General features: G+C 41.0%; 1 protein-coding gene across 9 annotated transcripts in view; it reads right to left on the bottom strand.

Moving 5' to 3' along the window:
• The window catches only part of GALNT11 (polypeptide N-acetylgalactosaminyltransferase 11), a 47,054-nt gene that overhangs the window by 1,181 nt on the left and 26,922 nt on the right, over positions 1 to 18,951 (bottom strand). For all 9 annotated transcript variants that reach the window (XM_083864048.1, XM_083864047.1, XM_083864044.1 and 6 more), the window contains 6 exons: positions 18,548 to 18,797; positions 16,149 to 16,266; positions 14,417 to 14,569; positions 11,669 to 11,887; positions 8,165 to 8,269; positions 1,192 to 1,329 (listed from right to left, as the gene is read on the bottom strand). In XM_083864048.1, the coding sequence (XP_083720174.1) occupies positions 1,192 to 1,329; positions 8,165 to 8,269; positions 11,669 to 11,887; positions 14,417 to 14,569; positions 16,149 to 16,266; positions 18,548 to 18,797 (983 nt within the window). The remainder of the gene's footprint in view (positions 1 to 1,191; positions 1,330 to 8,164; positions 8,270 to 11,668; positions 11,888 to 14,416; positions 14,570 to 16,148; positions 16,267 to 18,547; positions 18,798 to 18,951) is intronic.

The raw sequence follows: 18,951 nt of genomic DNA, 5'->3' as shown, positions 1-18,951 counted from the left end.
CAAGCCCCACACAACTTGGCCATGAACATTTCTAGGGATGGGACATCCACAGCTTCTCTGAGCAACTTGTTGCAGCATCACCCCACCCTCACAGCAAATAGTTTCTTCCTAATACCTAACCTGAACTTGCCCTCTGTCAGTTTAAAGTCGTTCCCCCTTTTCTTATCACTCCATGCTCACACATGAAGTGCAGATTTCCTCACCCCTGCCACAGGCATCACCAACAGCCACATGCACTCACTGTCAGTGGCCATTCCCTCTCTCCTGTAAAATCCCTGCCTGCAAACAAAAGCTGTAAAACCCTCAATAACCTCTGCTCAGCAGAATTGTCCAGCTCACTATTACCATTGCTCCTGGCAGCTGCGGCAGTGCTGGTGCAAGTGTCAGACACACACAACCCTGGGCTCACACAGTATCTGTCTATCTCCACACCATCCTGGGCTGCAAGAGGACTTGTAGGACTCCCCTTGGGAACTCGAGCTGCCAACCAGCAGCATGGTATGAACCTGAGACAGGCTGTGCTGGAAGCACCATTGGCAGTGCTAGCAGGCCTCTCCCTCCCTTTGTTCAACCATGTTGGTGCTACAGACTCCCTGCCAGGCTGAGGGCATGTGAAGGGCAGCTCTAAGTGAATACCCAGGAGACAAATTCCATGTGTGAGCAGAACTGGCTCAGTTTTGTGGAATTGGCCACTCCAGGCCTTAACAATTAAACTAACGAGATCAATTACAGGGCAGAAGCAACTGCTTTGCCCTGTGCTTCTTCAAGCACTAAGCAGGAATCACCACATGGATTCCTCCTGTCTCCCAGGCCTGCAAACACAACACAAGAAAGCTCTGGGGTGGATTTTGTTCTCTCTGGCATGTCCCAGATGAGCCACAGTGCTGTGGGTGGCTGTGACTGGCAGAAGAAAGGCTCAGTGGAGCTGCAGAAACCTTTCTATGTTGCAAAGGGCCTGCATGCCCCAGAGCTCAGCAAAAGTCTTACTAAGACTTAAATGCAGCCATCAAAGGCTGTGCAGCTTCAGTACAGGCTGCCTGAACCATGGGCTGGGCCTAGTACAGTACAACTGCCTTAGTACATCTGAGGTTTAGTCACAATTAAACTCAAGCCTGGTGTCCTGTTAGTGCCACTGTCCCTGACTGAGACATTGATTACAAGTAATGAGCCATATGCAGCCTCTCCACTTACCCCAAATGTCCACTGCTGAGAGCCCCCAGAGCCGTGGCATTTCATGAGACGAGGGGGATCGGACGAGCGAGTCTCCGAAACGTCCAAGCAAAGCAGATTATTTAAAATCAGCTCGTGATCCTCATTGTAAATCCAGACCTGAAAGAGAAGATAGAAAGACATTTACTACAATGTTTCAGGGCAGTTTTCTTGAATCTTTCGTTCACCTACAGAAGAGATGCTTCAATATCTGGATGTCAGAGATGGGCCTTGCAGAGAGTGGTGGGAATTGAATGCAGCCCCTTTCCTGGGGCCCACCTGCATGAAGCAGGGATGCACTGGTTCATATTTGCAGCTGTTGGGGGAAGATGAATTAGGGAAACCTTATAAATATGATTGCTTAGCAAAAGATTCTGAAAATACGAAACCTGTAATCAAAATAGAAATGGAAGCTTACTTTGAGTTGTAGGATACCGAGTCTTAGTTACCTGAAGACAATAGCCTGGCCAGCTGAAGGAGAATCCCTTTTGATTGAACAATACTCTTCTGCTGGCTAAGGGATCCAAAGGTCAATGTAGCAAAATAGAGAAGTCTAAAGAGTAGCTTTTAGAGTTTAAAATATAACAAGTATGGTAATGTAGTAGTTCTTATAGGTTGTATGTAGATTCTATAGGATTTTGTGTCTTGTATTGGTTAGTCACTGTAAATTAGAATATTCATCACAAAAGGAGATATAATGTATTGTAACAAAGACCTTACTCACTCTCTCACTCTCTTAACCCTGCTCTCTGACCCCTGCCACCTCTCTTGCTCCCACCTCTCTCAGAACAAGAGGGTAAGAGCTTTCTCCCTCTCTCTTTGGGACTTCCCTTCAGCAGAGGCTGGTGGCTGAAGGCAAAGCCCTTTTTACCCACAACCCTTGCAATGAAACCACGTGTTCTAGAATATCTCAGGTCAGCAGAGTTCCTTCTCCCTGCTGTCCACGGATGCTCCTACAGCAGCTTCAGCTGCAATTGGGTTCCTGAATTTACATGACAGAAGAATGTCTCTGTGATCACACTGCAAACCACTGTCAGCCCCAACAAGCAGCAAGGACACACTCGAGCTGTCAGTCTGTCCTCTCCCACATGCTGCTTGAGCAGAGCAGGTATTTTTATTCTTGGCACAGAAATGTGTCAGGCACCTTCAGTTGTTGCCGTTCATGCCCACACCCTGCTGGCTCTCAGCAAGGCACATCTGGCACAGCTGGATGTTCAGGGAAGCAGAAACAGCAGTCTGGTCCAACTGCAGGAGCTGCTGATTCTCCCTCTCTTGTTCAGTTCCTTCAGGCCTGCAAAAACTTGGGCCAAGATCAGATCTGTGGAAGACCTGGAGCTCTCATAACTAACAGGAGACTCTGAATCCCAAGCCAGAAAGCAAAGAAATGAAGGAACTTGAGAATATGCACCTCAAAATATGCTGGGTTACAGAGGGGTAGGAGAAAAGAGAAGAAAGTAAATGGAAACTATAGCCCTGCAGTGGAGGGAAGATCCTGGGACCATCTGGCTCAACATCCAGTGACAGCTACTCCACATTCCCAGGGCAACTGGACAGCACTTTCCACCCCCTGGGGATGTAGAGCATCCCTTGACTTGTGAGCCTGTGAACAAGAGGAGCTGAGCCCCTCATTCCTGCCCCTGAAGTACCTACAGACACACAAAGTTCTTGTGGTGTGCTCCTGTTCCAGCCCTGTTCCATTTCTCACACCTCAATGCTGCACTTGCCATGCCCACTATACAAATAATCTTTTTTAAATTTTTTTTCCATTAGGTCTGCAAGAGTTTCACAGTCAGAGTATGGAATATCAAACTCCAGGCAGAAAAGCCAGGCACATAAATTTTGATTTGTCTCTTTTTTTGGCCTGTGAAACTAAAACCAGCCTTCTGGAGGGTGCTGGGATTTGTGACACAGCCTCAGTTGGACAGCACGACTGGAAAGCACACAGCTCATTATCACAGTGACTACCATAACACAAGGAAGGCCTCCTTGGAAGAAGTGCAGGGATCACATTAAAATTCACCCCAACCTCAGGCATTTTGTGCCTTCTAAAATACTCTTTTCTGTTTAAACCCTGTCATGGAGAAAAAAAAAAAAAAAAAAAAAAGAAGGCATGGCAAGATTAAAGAGGGAGGAGAGAATGGAGAAATGGCAGAACTTGCCAGAGAGAATTACTATTGTAAGAATAATGATGGAGCCAAATCCAAACAAGTGATGAACTGGTAAGAGTGGAGAGAGAAGACTGAAGTGACACAGGGAACATATCTTCAACCAAAAGCTGAGTAATGGCAAAGAACACAATACAGTGGTTAAATCCAGTGTGATTCTTCCCCAGAAAGGCTTACACAAGACAGCCAAAATTAATTTCAAACTAATTATGTGTTTAGTGTAGAAAACAAAGGAAAGAAAAAAAGTAGGCCTAAATTTGGTTCCATCCAGATTAGAGTATCACTATGAATTTGCAGATTATTAACAGATTCAAGCACTGGGAAAGCAAAGCCATCCCATGAGGTTTCTTTGTTACACAATTGCAAGCCATAGCATACTCCAAAAATTATTAACTAATTTTCTGCTGAAGACTGAAAGGATAATGTTCAGCTCTTGTTGCTAAAGGCTGTCAGGAGCAACAGCCCCATAAAGAAAAGAAACTCCTGGCAGGCAGCACAGTATCTAAAGCCTTTAAGCAGAAAGGTGCCTGCCCAGGATTTATGTCTCATTTCTGAGAGCACTCTTATTTTATCCTCCTATGTATTTTCAAAAGCAAAACAAAATAAAGCCAAACAAACCAACAAACCCAACCATTAAGAAATCTAATCTATTAAAAAAAAAAAAAAAAAAAAAAAAAAAAAAAAAAAAAAAAAAAAGTAAGAAAGTGCAGGATATTTTTCAACCTGCATGCACTTCCTAACTAGCAGAGTTAAGAGAGCATCACTGGGAAGACTTTGGTTTCTAGAACTGGGATTGTGTCCAGTTCCCACACTCAAGAAAGCAGCATCTTTAATTGCTGGCCCCCAGAGACATGGCAATGGTCTGCTCCAAAGATCTAGGGAAAGTCACTGGACATTTTCACTGGTGTCAAACAAAATCAATGAGATGCAAATAGAGTATAATGAGTCATTTCTGTTTGCAAATAAAACCTAAACGGCAGAAGTTATGGAAAAATCCCCTCTACATAATGAAATTTATCATGTTTGTGGTTAAATAAAATACTTAATTTGGTGAATACTGTAGGACCAGCCTCTTTCTGGCAGCTTTTTCTCCCTGCCTCTCAACATAGGCAACAGGTTGATGAAAGGTGCATGGACACCTTGAGGCAGGTGCATAGCATGTGCTGCAATAGATCTTGTGGACAAAATAAATGGGAGAAGGTCCAAAGTATGAGCTCTGTTAGTCTAAACTTCTTTTACACAGGTGCAGCTTAGGAAGAACTGGATGTTTAATTTAGACCCCTCAAAATGTAGTTTAAGCTATTTACAGATTTAAGACTGAGGCTTCCTAGGACTTTAGTACCTTCAGGACTTTACTTCATCCATATGACTCAGACAAACCCCACAGCTTTCTCCTGGATTTCAAAATGATCTTAAATAAGCCAGGAAACATCTGCCTACCCTTTGGCTTTCAGAGATCAGTGGAGTGCAGCATAAGGCATGGCTGGCCAACTGGCAAAGCTTCATGGATACACATTTTTTTCTGATCTGCAAATTTCATTAGTACTAGCAAAATACATTGAAAATTCTCAGTAAATACAAGACAGCAACTACTGCAGAAACAGCCCTTTGTCTGAAACAAAATCCCTGCCATGACCCATGGATTATTCCAGTACTTCCATCAGTTACAATCTGTTGCTTAGCTTGGCATGGCTATATTATTCTGTCAGACAGTATGTAAAGGACAAAAATTCAGCTTAAGAGCACAAAAAAGCTGCCACAGCCCAGAGGAGGAGATATGCCCAGCCATTTGAACCATCACATCCATCTGCAAATACTTACAGCTCCTGTTATTATGGACAGCAATGACAACACAGCACCAAGCAGCCTGTGACAATCACCACAAGCAGCCAAGTTTGGTGGGCTGTAACTATTGTCTGAAGCTATTGCTGCTCTGAAAACACAATGTCCACCTGAAGGTCATTCCAAAGCAGGTATTTGCCCTCTGCTCCACAGCTCAGTGTGCCACTGATGCTTCATGATAAACTTTAGAGGGACCAAAGAATTCTGCCTTCAATAGTTTATGGAAAAGCAGCAAGACTGAATTTGCACATCTTGACACTCACTCCAGACATGTGCTGTGTCAGAAAGGGTAACTAATAGCCATGATCTAGGGATTTAAGGAGAGAGATCTTACACAGGAATTGCACAGGGGAGCAAAACCTTGTAGAGTCTGAGTTTTGAACAGCTTGTTAAGGACATATTCTTACATTTATTAAGTGTTACAGCAATGTTAACAGATCTTTTCTGAAGTCCTGTGCTTGAGTACATTTTTTCAAGGTCCAGAGCACTGATGCCTCTTCTGTCACTTCAAACCTCTGTTCTATTCCATCACCTCTTCCACTTGTGCTATTTCTAACAAGATTTTCGTTACTGATTCCTAAATTTCTGTTCAGTCCCCAGAATTATCCCAGACTGTTTCTATTACAGTTAATGGAGCATCCTAGTTTTCATTAGAACTTAAAGATATAATTTTAATATATTTTCTAGATAAGAGAACCACTTCCCTTCTTATTTTCTTTCTATAGCAAAAATAGCAACTGAATGTCAGTCATGTCAAGCCTGAGAAAACAGGACAGTGTGATGTGCTTGACTAATTTTCACCTCTACTTAATGATGACCATCTAAGTCAACTACAATGAAAAGGATTGTCCATAATATGCTGATATAATTGAAAGCTACAGAATACCTGTCATTTCTTTTAAATCCAAGTTAAATGAGAATTTGAAATTCCTTAGCAGCCATGAAGGCTAGAGAAAACAAAGCAAGCATAAACCAAAGGCAAAACAGAATTGCTTTTAAGTGCCAAGGCTTTAGAGAGGCTGGTCTGCTCTCACATGCATTCACCAGACCAAACACAGGCTTTTTTCCTAGGACAAAGGCATAAAACAGATAATTCTAGAGCAAAACCAGCTGAAAATGCCAACAAGTTGAGTGAAACAACAGCTAAAATCTTCTAATAGTCAGGGATGTTTCTTGCTATTTTTATAAGCAGAAGCTGCTAAATAGGTGTCATCTTTCTCTACATTGTCCTCACATATCTATAGCAAGATTGTTCAAGAGGTTATGACAGCAACTTGGCTGAATGCACTCTTGGGATTTATTAGGAGAACAAAGGAATTCTAATAGCAGAAAAACAGTGTTGGTTGACATACTTGGTTGGAGAACAAAATCATTGTGAAAGAAGACAGCACAGCCAGTTTTTTTTATGAGAACTAATTGCTGAATTTACCACTAGTAAACCAGATTCACAAGAAAAGAAGCCAAAGACCAACAATCAGAGCACAGATTTGTCTTTCTCAGCACCAAAGGGATAACTGAAGTTTGTTCACCTGGATTAAAAAAAAATCAAAGAAGTTTTGATATGCAAAACCAAGAGAGTTTCTCCTTCAGGCATGTGGCACTTCATTATAAGAAATATTGCAGCAAGGAGAAGGGAAGCATAACTGTGGATATCATGTCCAGGCTTTCTCACCCAAAGACAGAATGGCTCAGCTTTGCACTGTAAATGTACAGTCACTTGGTGATGATGGTGCCCATCAGTTACTATTACACTTACACAGCCTTTTATTAGCAAAGACTTGCTGACTGTCTTACAGCTAATGGAACAGATCAAACAGGAAAACCTCCATTCCCATTCCAGCTTTAATTAATCCACCTTTAACACAGGAACTTGCAATTTGGTCACACTGATGATTTCTTAGTGCTCCAGAGGTGAAGGACAAGGATGTACTTGTACTCGCTCCTGTCTGACAGCTGGACCTGAAGGCCATGTGTCAAGAGCCAGCCACACTTATCCAGAGACTGCAAACACCCCTCTGCCTTCCTCTGTCACACTCAGCTGGTGAGGCCACAAGCAGGAGGCAGAAAGTCCCATTAGGTGACAAAGCACACAGCATTTTGTTGGGACGATCACAAATCACTCTGCTGCCACTGCTGCAGTTTCTTTACCCTGAAAACTGTTGCCTCTGTCATAAGCATCAAGTTAATCCAGCATAACCCACCTTTACTAAAGCTATGCTGCTTTACATCCCATGCTCCATTTATTCTGTGGCTTTGATTACTTTTTTCTTTAGATCCAACCTAGCTTTTAGAATTGGGTCCCATGGGCTCCTAAATCATAATGTTCTCAGAGTAGGTCTTAGCTATGTAACCCTTTATGGCATTAGCTGAAGCTCTCTCTATCCTGGAGACTTTTTATCCAAGTCCTGAATTTCTGTCACCTGAAAGAAGTGAAACAGCAAAGGCTTCATGTAGTAATACAAAACTGTCATTAGGTTTTCACATCTATCCCTCATTAATCCCCACATCAGCAATTCACCTGTAGCCACAGAATCTTCTGAATTCCTTTTATTTAACAACAAATCAAACACCACAAACACCAGCAGGGCAGGAAAGGGCTGCTTTAAATTCCAGTAAGATAAACCAAATGAAAGACCTGCTACAAATTCTGAAGTGCCAATCAGTGGATCATGAACTCATCAGGAGCCACTTTAGGGCAGCCTTCAGCCAAATACAGAGATTCATGCCATAAAGACAGGAGATTATAATATCCAACACTCAGCATCAGTAGGAGCTCCACAGTGTCCTTGGCCAGCCCCGTGATTTGAATGATTCTGTAAGCAGGAGGAATTGTTGATGTTGATCTGTCTGCTGATGAGATGTCACACCAGGGCACTCTGCCAGCAGGAAAACATATTGGTCATTTTAAAGACATGAATCACTACTCAGTGGAATTGGGAATCTCATACCTGGTTCTGATCATTGTAGTCACATTCCCGAACCACCACCAGGCCTCCTTTCTGACTCGGGTGGCCCTGGGCAACCAGGCATTTGTTGGTTTGGAGGTGATACAGCTATGAAAGGAAAATAGTTTGATAGAGTGAAAAACAGCTCTAGTTCTCAAAGTGTGCTCAAAAAAAACCTTCAGCCAACCCTTCCAGTAATTAAAAAAATCTTCCCTTTTAAAATACCATTCTGTTTTTCAGATAATTTGGAGAATAAACTGCATTAAACAGTTCCAATTTGCTTTCTAATTACATTAAGATTTCTCTCTCTGTACACACATTCTGGCTCAGCACATGCTGGCTCTACTCTGTCAAGGTTCTTTGCCCTCTTCACTCTCCATAGAAGCCTGAGGCCCCACAAATGCTACTCAGGAATATTGACTGGGCTGTATAAACTGTATTTTACTACAGTTTAGCTTAAACATAGGTCTTCTCCTACAGCTTCTCTTCATGGAACAGGACCACCTTCCTGAGAAAGGAGAAGAAATTACTGAAATAAAAACAACTTCAGAGATTTATGTTTGCAAATTGATTTTCAAGAGCATTTACGTAACTGAAAAGCCACTGTTATCAGCTGTGGTATTTTCTGATGGATCAGGGAGGAAAAGAACATTTTACAAACATCCAAATGCTGTTTTTGCTCTAATATCCCACCTAGTTTGGTTTAGGGGAATGGTGTATCAGAGACTGAAATCAGCTCAGAAGCCTGTCCTGTGATGCAGAACTGTAAAGCACCTACCATCAAAGCAAACAAGGAAATTCTCAGCAAGTTGGCAATCTCTCCTGACTTGAACAATGACACCCACCCTAAGAGACATCCAAGGCATTTCTGTACAAAGTTTAGGTTGCTCTATTTCAAGAATCAAAAAATCATTAAGATCTTGATGTATCCCCACAGAGGTACTCAGGGAGACAAACACCTCCAATTCTGGCTTTGAATTATACACATGCTCTGAACTAACTGTTGGCCAGCACACTTCTTTTCAGCCTGATTATTTTTCTTCCCCTGACGTGGTGGGGATCAGGCTCTTCAGGCAGCAAACACTGCCTGCACACTATGAGCTGAGAGATGGCAGGGCCTCAGATCTGACACCCACATTAAAAATACTTATTTCCAATCTGGAGCTGGATGCAAAGGAAAAAAGAATTTACTGTCCTGAACTCCAGGCCAGGCTGATTAACTAGCCAGCTGAACTCTATTATGAAGACATCTATAGCTGTCTTGGCATTGCTATTGACTCTACAAATTTTTAGAAACCAAAATACACTTCCAGTAATAAAAGGAACAAATTGCTCGGTCACATGATAGCAACAATTAGCAAAAATACCAAACAATATTTTTCACTAAACACCATTTCTGGAAATAGCTGTCCCAAGGCACATCAACAATCGCCTTGAGTGCACCATTTTTCTCCTGTTCCCCACACACATCTAAAACAAATTACACAAAACATTCCAAGTAACATTTCCTCACACCCCAGATCTATCACAGATCTCATTTCCATCGTTTCTCACTCAACAGAAGGCTTTTAAACCATAGAGTACATGAGTTTTGCATGATTTTTGTCCTTTTTTTTAATTGGCCATGATGGCCAGCATTGGATAAAACTGGTAACAGCTGCAACCATTTGTGATCATTACATTTCTTCCCAGCTGTCAAACCACCACTTATCTGTGGCCCAATTAGTTTTTTGAGAATAAACTGAGATTTGGAGCAATTCCTCCCAAATCCTAAAGAGTCTGGCACACAGTGGTGACATTGGCTGATCATCCTGTTCCTTGCAGGCATCTGGAAATAGTTTATACAACCATCAGAGCCAAAGCTGACTCTCTCATACAATGCTGGGTAGAATTCTTGAACCCCAGAGAACCATGCCAAGGAACTGCATTTTTCTGTGGTTTTTTTCCCCATTTCTTAAGGGGTGCACAAAGTTTTTCTCAAAATTAAACCATGGTAAATAACTGCTGGGAAGATTTAACCTTAAGTGTTGCTGAGATATTCAGATCCCTCAAGTAGCTCTCTCCAACATCAACAACTCCTCAGTTAAATTTCTGTCTGAATGAAAGCAGAAAGCTATTATATTTTCAAAAGGAGAAAAAAAGGTCTGACTAGGGGAGTAATAGCATCCAACAACTAGGGGAACCAGCCTATTGTATCAGTTTTATTCAGGGAAACCACAAAACTAACTTCACAGCTTGGCAGGGATATTCCTGTAAAAATACCGCACAAATTGAGGATTCCCTGTAGTTAGCAAAATCGCACGGAAGATCACGTGATGTACGAGGAGAATAGGGTCCTCCTCTTTTTCATGCTGCTGCCCCGTAACCCTTGATGTCTATCCCCTTCCAAGAGTCACGTGGGCGCACCGAGGTTACTTAAGCAGGTGCCCATGGGAAATAAATCGCATTCCACCGTTCATCACATTGGTGTCACGCGTGGTTTGTCCGGCCAGTTTGTAAGTTCGCCGTGGCCCCCGATTGACCAGGTCGCCAGCCTCACACCAGAGGCAACAATTCCCAGAGAGTTGCTTCCAAGGAAAAGACCTAATGGTGTCAATAGGTCCTGCATGAACACACATCCTCCCGACTCACTTCTTGCAGAACCAGCAATTGTCAGTAGCTACTGCAGCCTGTGTCCCCTGTGGGGACATCACTACTAAATCCTTCCAACTACTGAGCTGAAAGGGAACCTGCTATCCATAATCTCTGTGCACAGGAAGACGTTTATTCCAGAGTTATTCTCTTCCACAGAGAAGACATTGAGAAAGTTGTCCTGGGTTTGAAATTATCCATTACTTTTGGGAAGCATAAAAAGCACACGTCAAGTGAATCTGACTCTGGAAAGAGCTGATGCAACTGTCTGGTGACTCTGCCTGCATACAAACCCATAAGCAGAGGTGTCAGAGCTCAGGCATGAATTTAATAATGATTTCTTTCATGAATACACATAAAAAATTCTCTCTTCATTTCTACTTTGAAGAAAAAAAAGAGAGGAGAACTCCCTTTTTTTTCATTAGCTAACAGCCAAGACTAGAAAAGCCATCATCAGCCTCAGATGCAAATGTTCACCTTTGCAGAAAATTACCCAGAAAAAGCAATGAGTTTGGAAACTAATTACACTGAACTCTTATCATAAACCAACAAAGTGTGAATATTTGAGGCCAAATCTCTCTCTATCCAAATCCATCTTCAAAACCAACAGCCATGAAAACACATTCTAAATAAAGCAAAGCTTCTCAACTCAGAACTCCCAGGTAAGATACATCATGGAACAGTATCTAGTCCAAGGATGACCTGAAATATAGATCAGACTGGAACTGATTTGACAAAAATCCAGTTATTTTCAAGACAGCTTGTTGCAAAACTTATGGACACAGACAATTTTTGTTGTATTTGAGCAAATCTTTAAAAGGAAAAATCTCCTAATAATTAATACACCAGAATTCTATATTTTTAAGTTTCTCTTACCCTTCCACGTTGGATTATTTTTGGTCGTTTCTGTGCTCTATTAATAAAAACTGGCTGTGGAGCTTTGGCATTGGGCCCAGATATTTGCATCTCAGGATAGATGTTATCTAAATACCACTTAAATGACTTGCAGTTCAATCTCTTCCTCAGTTCTACACGGTCGGTGATATTTCCATAGCTCCTCATCCTCAGCTCAGGTCTCAAAGCAAAATACTGCTCCTGTATTTAAGAGAAACAGGTTGGGGAAAAGGGGAGAAGAATTTCAGGTTACTGATTCCCAATTTTTCCCTGTTTCCAGAACTCCCAAAATTTCATTTCATTTTGCTAGTACTTTCAACCAGTAGGTTTGAAATTGACAGTAGAAAATTGCAATGGTTGGATTGTCACAGGAAGTGAGATTTAATCTTGCCTAACTCCGAGCTAATCTTTCTAACTGAGGATTTTTTTGATGAAGACAATTCTTGGGTACAAATTTGCTGATCCTTTTTAGATCCAAACTTGAGGAAGAAAAACATCAGCTCCTGACTTTATTCCATTGGCAACACAGGCTAAAATCAGTAAGTAAAAAATAGATGCATGTATCATCAGCAGCCTCATCTGACTTAAGTTTCTTGAAATTATTTTGATTGTTCAATGGATTGTTTTCATTATTGTGGGATTCCAGTGTGTTTTGTCTTGAACAGTTTCCAGCCCTTCAAATTTACAAATGATCAGGGTAAAACCATTCCAGAATAGACCCATAAATGGGACTAATATCAAGAAGTTCAGTGAGACCACACCTTATTCATGCAAATAATCAGAACTGTCACTGGGTTTTCTGGGAAGTCCAGTTCTTTCCATTCATCTGCATCATCTCCAAAAAGGCTCCCACAACGTTATTTTTTCACATTCTATTTTATGATGATACTCAGAATCTTACAGGTTAGGTGAAGACAGATTAAGATTCCAGCCCAATCTCATGTGCTGGTTGACTCCCATGCAGAGACAATGGGGACAAACAAGAACTCATGAATGTACAATGTGGCATGAATACTATTGCTAAAACTAGAAAAAAAATCCCCTTTTAGCATTTAATTCCAGGTAGATTTACAGAGCCCACAGAAAAGGCATTGTATTCGCACATTTATTTGTTTACTAGGTGCCATTTAGAATTCAGTTTTCAGGGCACTGAACTATGGTGTTTTGCTGGATTCATCTCTAGGAGATATCTGGAATCCACCCATCATGATGTGGTTCTGACAGTTTTCAATTATGTCCTGCTAGCTGATACTCAGATGACAGACACCATCACCTGACAGCTCTTCTCATCAAGATCCTTGAGCATTTGGATGTGCTTCATGTATCACTGTTATTTTAACAGCAAAGGAAGGAGAAGTGTGTACTTGGTGTACATTGGACTGTTGGCCAGGCCTAAGGAAGTTTGGAGACAGATTGGACATCACAATCTGGTCTGCTTCAAAAAGTAGCTCTGCTATTCCAATTCCTCTTTCCTGGCTGAAGTTCAAATGTTGGTATCCTACCTTTCATGTGTTATTTATTACCACTGAATACATGAAATTATATTTTCGCATTTTGCTTTTGACAGTTACGAAAATTTTTGCTGAATCATTTCCCTTATGCCATTTCATTTATTAAATACTGATATTTACTCCTTTAAGTCTTATCTTTGTACTGTGCATCGTTAGATTGTTTTGGTAAATTATACTGGCCCTAAATATTTGCATTATTCTTATAAAAACAAAAATATTTCCAAGCTTATCTTCCATACATTCTCTGGCAGCTTTCAGAGAATCAGACCAGAAACAGCTGGAAAAGCTCTGGACAAATCTGTGATAACAGACTGCTAGAATCAGCAGTTCAAGTGCTTGCTGGATAAAGCAGTTCAGCTGGAAATTATAACAAGGAGTCAAGTCCAAGCTCCAGAGAAAGCCATCATTAATCACAAAACAACTGCCCAGACACTGGTAAAAGGGAAAGTGATAGATCAGAACTACCAAAGCATTACAGAGATAGAGAATGGAGATAAAAATTAATGGCCTCTAATAGGTTCCTGGAACTGAAGATCAAGATAAAAGATGGGAATGAAACATAAACCTCTAAAGAATATAAAATTAATAAAATATGTCTTGTATAGAAATTGTAGGGACCACAGGAGCTGAGCACACAGCAAATCCTGTGGTCTCAGAGGGCAAAATGTCATTAAGTATCTCAGAGATGAGGGACTCAGAAACACCTGATCTATGTTTAAAAGCATCAGTATCAAGATCTGAAGACAAGGAAGGAATGCACTTGCCCTTGAATCCAGAAGTTCACCCTGATTGCTCTTCCAGGGCAAGACAGACTAAGAAGGAGACTGCTAATTAAAACAGAAAACAAACAAGCAGCCAAAAAAAAAAAATCCCTGTCTCACCAACATGGAAACCACCTGAAGGCACAGTACACAGTTGCCACGTAATACTGATTTGGACACAAAGCAATGCAGAGCTTTAAAAAGCTCATCTGTCATATTTTACTTCACTAAAAAGGCACAAAACTCAATCTCTTGCAGGCAGAAAGTAACAAGGAGGAGACTTGAGCACTCAAAAGCCAAATGACAATTCTAAAGAATTCAGAATTTAGGAGCTCAGACTACAGAAGGAAAACCCCATCAGAGGTGTAACAGTTCCCACTGTGACACAGTTCTTTGACAAACAAGCCAGTTAATAACCATTTAATAACCTTATTTCATGACCTAAGACTGTCTCTTACCTTGTATTCATCCATCCACACATGTGCCAGCCTCAGTGAGTTATGAGCCATAGTGTCCTGTCCCCCAGGTGAGCCATAGGGACGCCTCTTACGGAAAATGTGTCCCACCCTGGAGCAGGGGATGATCAGAAGTCTGCCACCACACATCCAGATCTGTCCACAAAAACACAGAACATGTTCAGATTGCTCACTCACTTCTCCCCTTCTTCAAGGAATACTTTGGTCGGGTTATCCATTATGCAGGATTATGGGTCAGCAGTGTTGGCCTTCATGTCATGTTTTCTGACAAATTAGATTCTTAGATCTCCATGTTACAAAAGATTATTTTTCTCATATGACTACACTTTCCACAAAACATATCATGGCTTTCAAGAGACAAACAGAAAATTTTCTAAAATATTTTGCTCTAATGACCTATCAGAAAAGACTGGGATATATGGGATAGGACTCATCCTGCAGATTAAGTTACCTAAATTCATATATCTGCATGAAAATTGCCCACAATTCTGTGACCAATCTTCATCATCAAGTGAGCCTGGAGAGCTTTTCAACTAAGCACGGAAACTTATTGGCCAGAGCTGTTTGTTTCTGTTAAGATAGGGGAACTCAGAAACACTGTTCCCATTCAGATGCTACATTTAGGAGTCATTATCTGTAGCACCAGGGATCGACATTTTATTTACACTCTACTTCCATGTCTTTTTTTAAATTTTCTTTTTTAACTTCATCTTCCAGCAAATTACCAGCATTGGCCCTTTGCTGGACTAATTTGTTCTCCAGTGCCAGAAAATCTTCCCACATGAGCAGTTTATAATCGAGTCACTTTTAAAACTTTCTAGACAAGATAAAGACTCAACCCTCCCCCAGAGAGATGGGGACTTCCAGAAGCTCTAAATTCTCTGAATGTGGTCCAGTTTTTCAAAGCTCTTTTTATTGAAACTGTGTATTACAAGATAACAACAATAATCTCCTCACACTTCTACTCAGATACCTAATGATTACATTTGTAATGAAAATTGCAAGATTTATTCAGTACACACTCCTTTAATGTCACTCAAATGTATGAAATTCCAGTTCTGATTTTTGAACTCTAATCTTGATTTCTCTAACTGACAGATTCTCTGAAGTTTTGGGGATTGTGTGTCTAGTTTTATGTTTGTTTGGTTTTTTAATACTACCTTCACATTTTAATCCCCTTTTCACATCTGTCATGACAGCATATCATTTTCAGGCAGACTCTTGTCAAACCTGTTGATGAATGCCCTTTCCAAAAGTAAAGGGATAAGCACGACATGAAGCACAGTAAGTTATTTTTCTTTCAGTGGAGTGACAGGGAAGATGAGATAAAATATAGGAAGCCCAATGCAGCACCGTTTTCAGATTGAAATTAATGGCATTTTGAGTATGATTTTCTCATTATTTTTCCAACCAAGATGACTCCTCTTCATGACTCTCAATTTAGTTCCAGAAAACTTTACATTTCCAGATCCTCAAAAAGGAGGCTAAACTGTCCAAGGAAATACACTAAGCTTACATCTTAGCAATTTTGCTGTGAGCCACACATCTCTAATCAATTTGTGAAATTCATTACGCATTGCTCATAAACTAATTTCAAAAACTTGCATAATTCTTCTTTTCCTGTGCTTCTTTACAGATATTATGAAATGCTTCACCACCAAACCAAGAAAAAGCCACAAACATTCAACTCCAGAGCTGTAAATTCTCTGATTACCCGAAAAGATATTTCCAGGTTTTCCCCTCCCCAGATGTCCATGCCACTGTCGTACTGCCCAAGCTCGTTGAAGTACTCACGATCCATGGCAAACAGCCCTCCAGCCATGGTGGGTGACCTAAAAAGGTACAAGGAAAGAAGTTAATTTCCTTTTAGAGAGAGAAAAAACCCACACAGTTGGTTTTGCTGAATCTGCTGGTCCCAAAGTCCCAATTTATAAACTGGCATAACCCAATTTAAATCCTTCAGTCACTTAGACATGAGTTCTAGTCTCAAAACATTTTCAAGATCTGTAAGTGATATTTGTGATGTTCCATTGTTTCAGTACCTATAAATCATATTTCTTTACTTGGTAAACTTGAGGAAAAGGGATAGGACAAAGAAAGAGGAACAACAAATGCCAGAGGCAGCTTTGTTTCATCACTGACTCAATTATCAGTTTACTGGCAAGTTATTTACAGTTTGTGTATTTATACAGATGGTCCCTCTGGCATTTCCCAGTTTTTCACCTTGCCTGTATGTGTATGTTTTACAGAATGTGTTCTGTAAAAATCTGCATATGATCCACACTGTTCAGTCTCTAGATTGAACTCCTACTCTACCACAACATTGGAATATGTGGATGACCTACAAGAATATAATAGAGTAAAAACACTACATAAAAAAACATGATATGATAGTCAGAATATTCAATGGGCTGGAAAAAGGCCTTTTCCATCCTTGCAAAAAAACCTATGTGATGAAACCAAGCCTAGGTCAAGATTTCATTGCTTGTTCCCACACAAATTTCTACTACAGTTTCTGTCACCTTAAAAACTGGGTTGAAATGTTGCTCTCAGTTTTCCCACTCTGACATCAAAATATTTCATTGTGGAAGGTCTCTAAAATGCAACACTTTCTGTTGGATGGAAAGCAATTTTCAAGGTTAAATAGCAATATAGGCTCCTTTTTTAAAGGAGGCAGAGACCTTTAGGTAGGAAAAATCACTTTCATGCTCAGAAAAGGTAATCTTTTCAGATTATTACACTTGCTTCAACTATAAAGTTCTCTGTCTTTTTAGCATAGGACTTTTTAATAAAAGTGAGCTGAAGGAACACAAAAACAGTGTTGAACACAGCAACAGCCACACTTCAGCCACTGACCAAATCAAATGTGAGAATAGCTCTTAGCAGAATAAGGATTTTTACACTCAATGTTGATTCCTCACTCAGATTTTTTCAGTCTGTCCTTTCCTTCCAGGTTCAGAAACTGCCACTCTCCAAACAAGCCAGTGAAACTGTTAAATAACTTAGTAATTTTCCTGCTTCTCAGAGAAAATCTTGGGATGGGGAGACATGGGAAGGTCAACTGCAGAGCTGTCAGATGACAGCAGAGAACCTTGTGCTGGAACTGTTCGTGGCAGCAGAAATGCTCTTCATTTACAGTCCAAGAAAAGAGAATGAGAGAGAAATGAAAACACACCCAATTTCTGATTCATTTAGCCAATCTTATCCACAAGGAGTGAGTTTGTAAAAAAGGGGAAGTTCCTCCACCTGACAAACCTGAATTCTGTACTGAGATTGATACCTGCAACTAGAAAAAGCACAGTGAGCTTCTTGCCTTTGCTGTAGCAGCTCTAGTTCTTTTCATGAAAGGATTCACTTGAGACAGTTCTATTATTGCGTCTGAACTATCCATGTCTGCTCCTAATAAAAGGTGCCTGCTGACACTATTTTACATCAGCTACACGTCCACTAGAACCAGATATTGTCAGTTCTGTACAGGTCGCACAGCCATCAATGGTTAAAATATAAGGAAGGTAGCTTTCAAGTCCCAGTGTCCAGCTTCACAGAGACTTTTGTTTCAAAACAACTCTCAAAAGACAGCAAAAACAAATTCCTATTACCACAAACAGATTTTCCCAATCTAGTAATTCTTCAGCATTTCATCACAGAAATTCTATAGTTCGCATTAGTGGGATATGTAGGCTACTCCTAGAACAAAGGCAGTAGCAAAATTATCATTAAGCCAAGCACATTAACAGACTGGAAACAAACATCACTGCATAGCTCAAAAGTGAAATTATTGGACAGATTTAATACAGACTACCATAAGCTCCCTCAGAATTTTGTCTTCAGCAAAAGCTGCTACTGCATAAGCATTGTCTAGAAGTCTAGAAGTGTGCTTTCTTGACCTAATAAAACAGATATATCTAATTCATGATTAAATGCAAGAAATTAAAGTGAAATAGAAATAGGGAATAGCAACCAAAATTAAGTGAAATAAACAAGTCAGATATTTGACACATTAGGCACCTACTCCTAAACCTGCACAGCCAGAGAACACTCCCTACTGCTCAGGAAGCACTCCTGATCATCCCTGTGTTACACAGAGCTTCTCCCACAGAGAAGGAGCCTTACTTGATCGGAGCAGTGGCTCCCTCGGGCCCTTCCAGCTCTGCCAGAGGGACGAGATCCCATTTGAAGTGCAGGCCCCAGTTGAAGCCCCCGCGCACCACGGGGGAGGAGCTGTAGCTGAGGGTGTCGGCGCTGATGATGTCGATGACGGGGCACACCACGGTCCTGCGATCCTCCCTGATGGGCGTCAGCAGAGGCTGCAGCCACATCTCGTTCACCTCACAGTGACTGTCCAGGAACACCAGCACCTGCCCTGCACAGCACACACAGCAAAGATCCAGGGTGCCATGAACATGAACGTGCAATTCAGTGCAAATACTCGTTAGACAAAGCAATGCCTGGTCATTTATGTGGAGATTTCCTGTCACGGTCAGTAAGAACAGTTTGATCACTGACATGCCCTCATG

This window comes from Zosterops lateralis (assembly GCF_965231275.1).
Source record: "Zosterops lateralis genome assembly, chromosome: 1".
Taxonomy (NCBI): domain Eukaryota; kingdom Metazoa; phylum Chordata; class Aves; order Passeriformes; family Zosteropidae; genus Zosterops; species Zosterops lateralis.
This window is presented reverse-complemented; position numbering and strand designations above follow the sequence as displayed.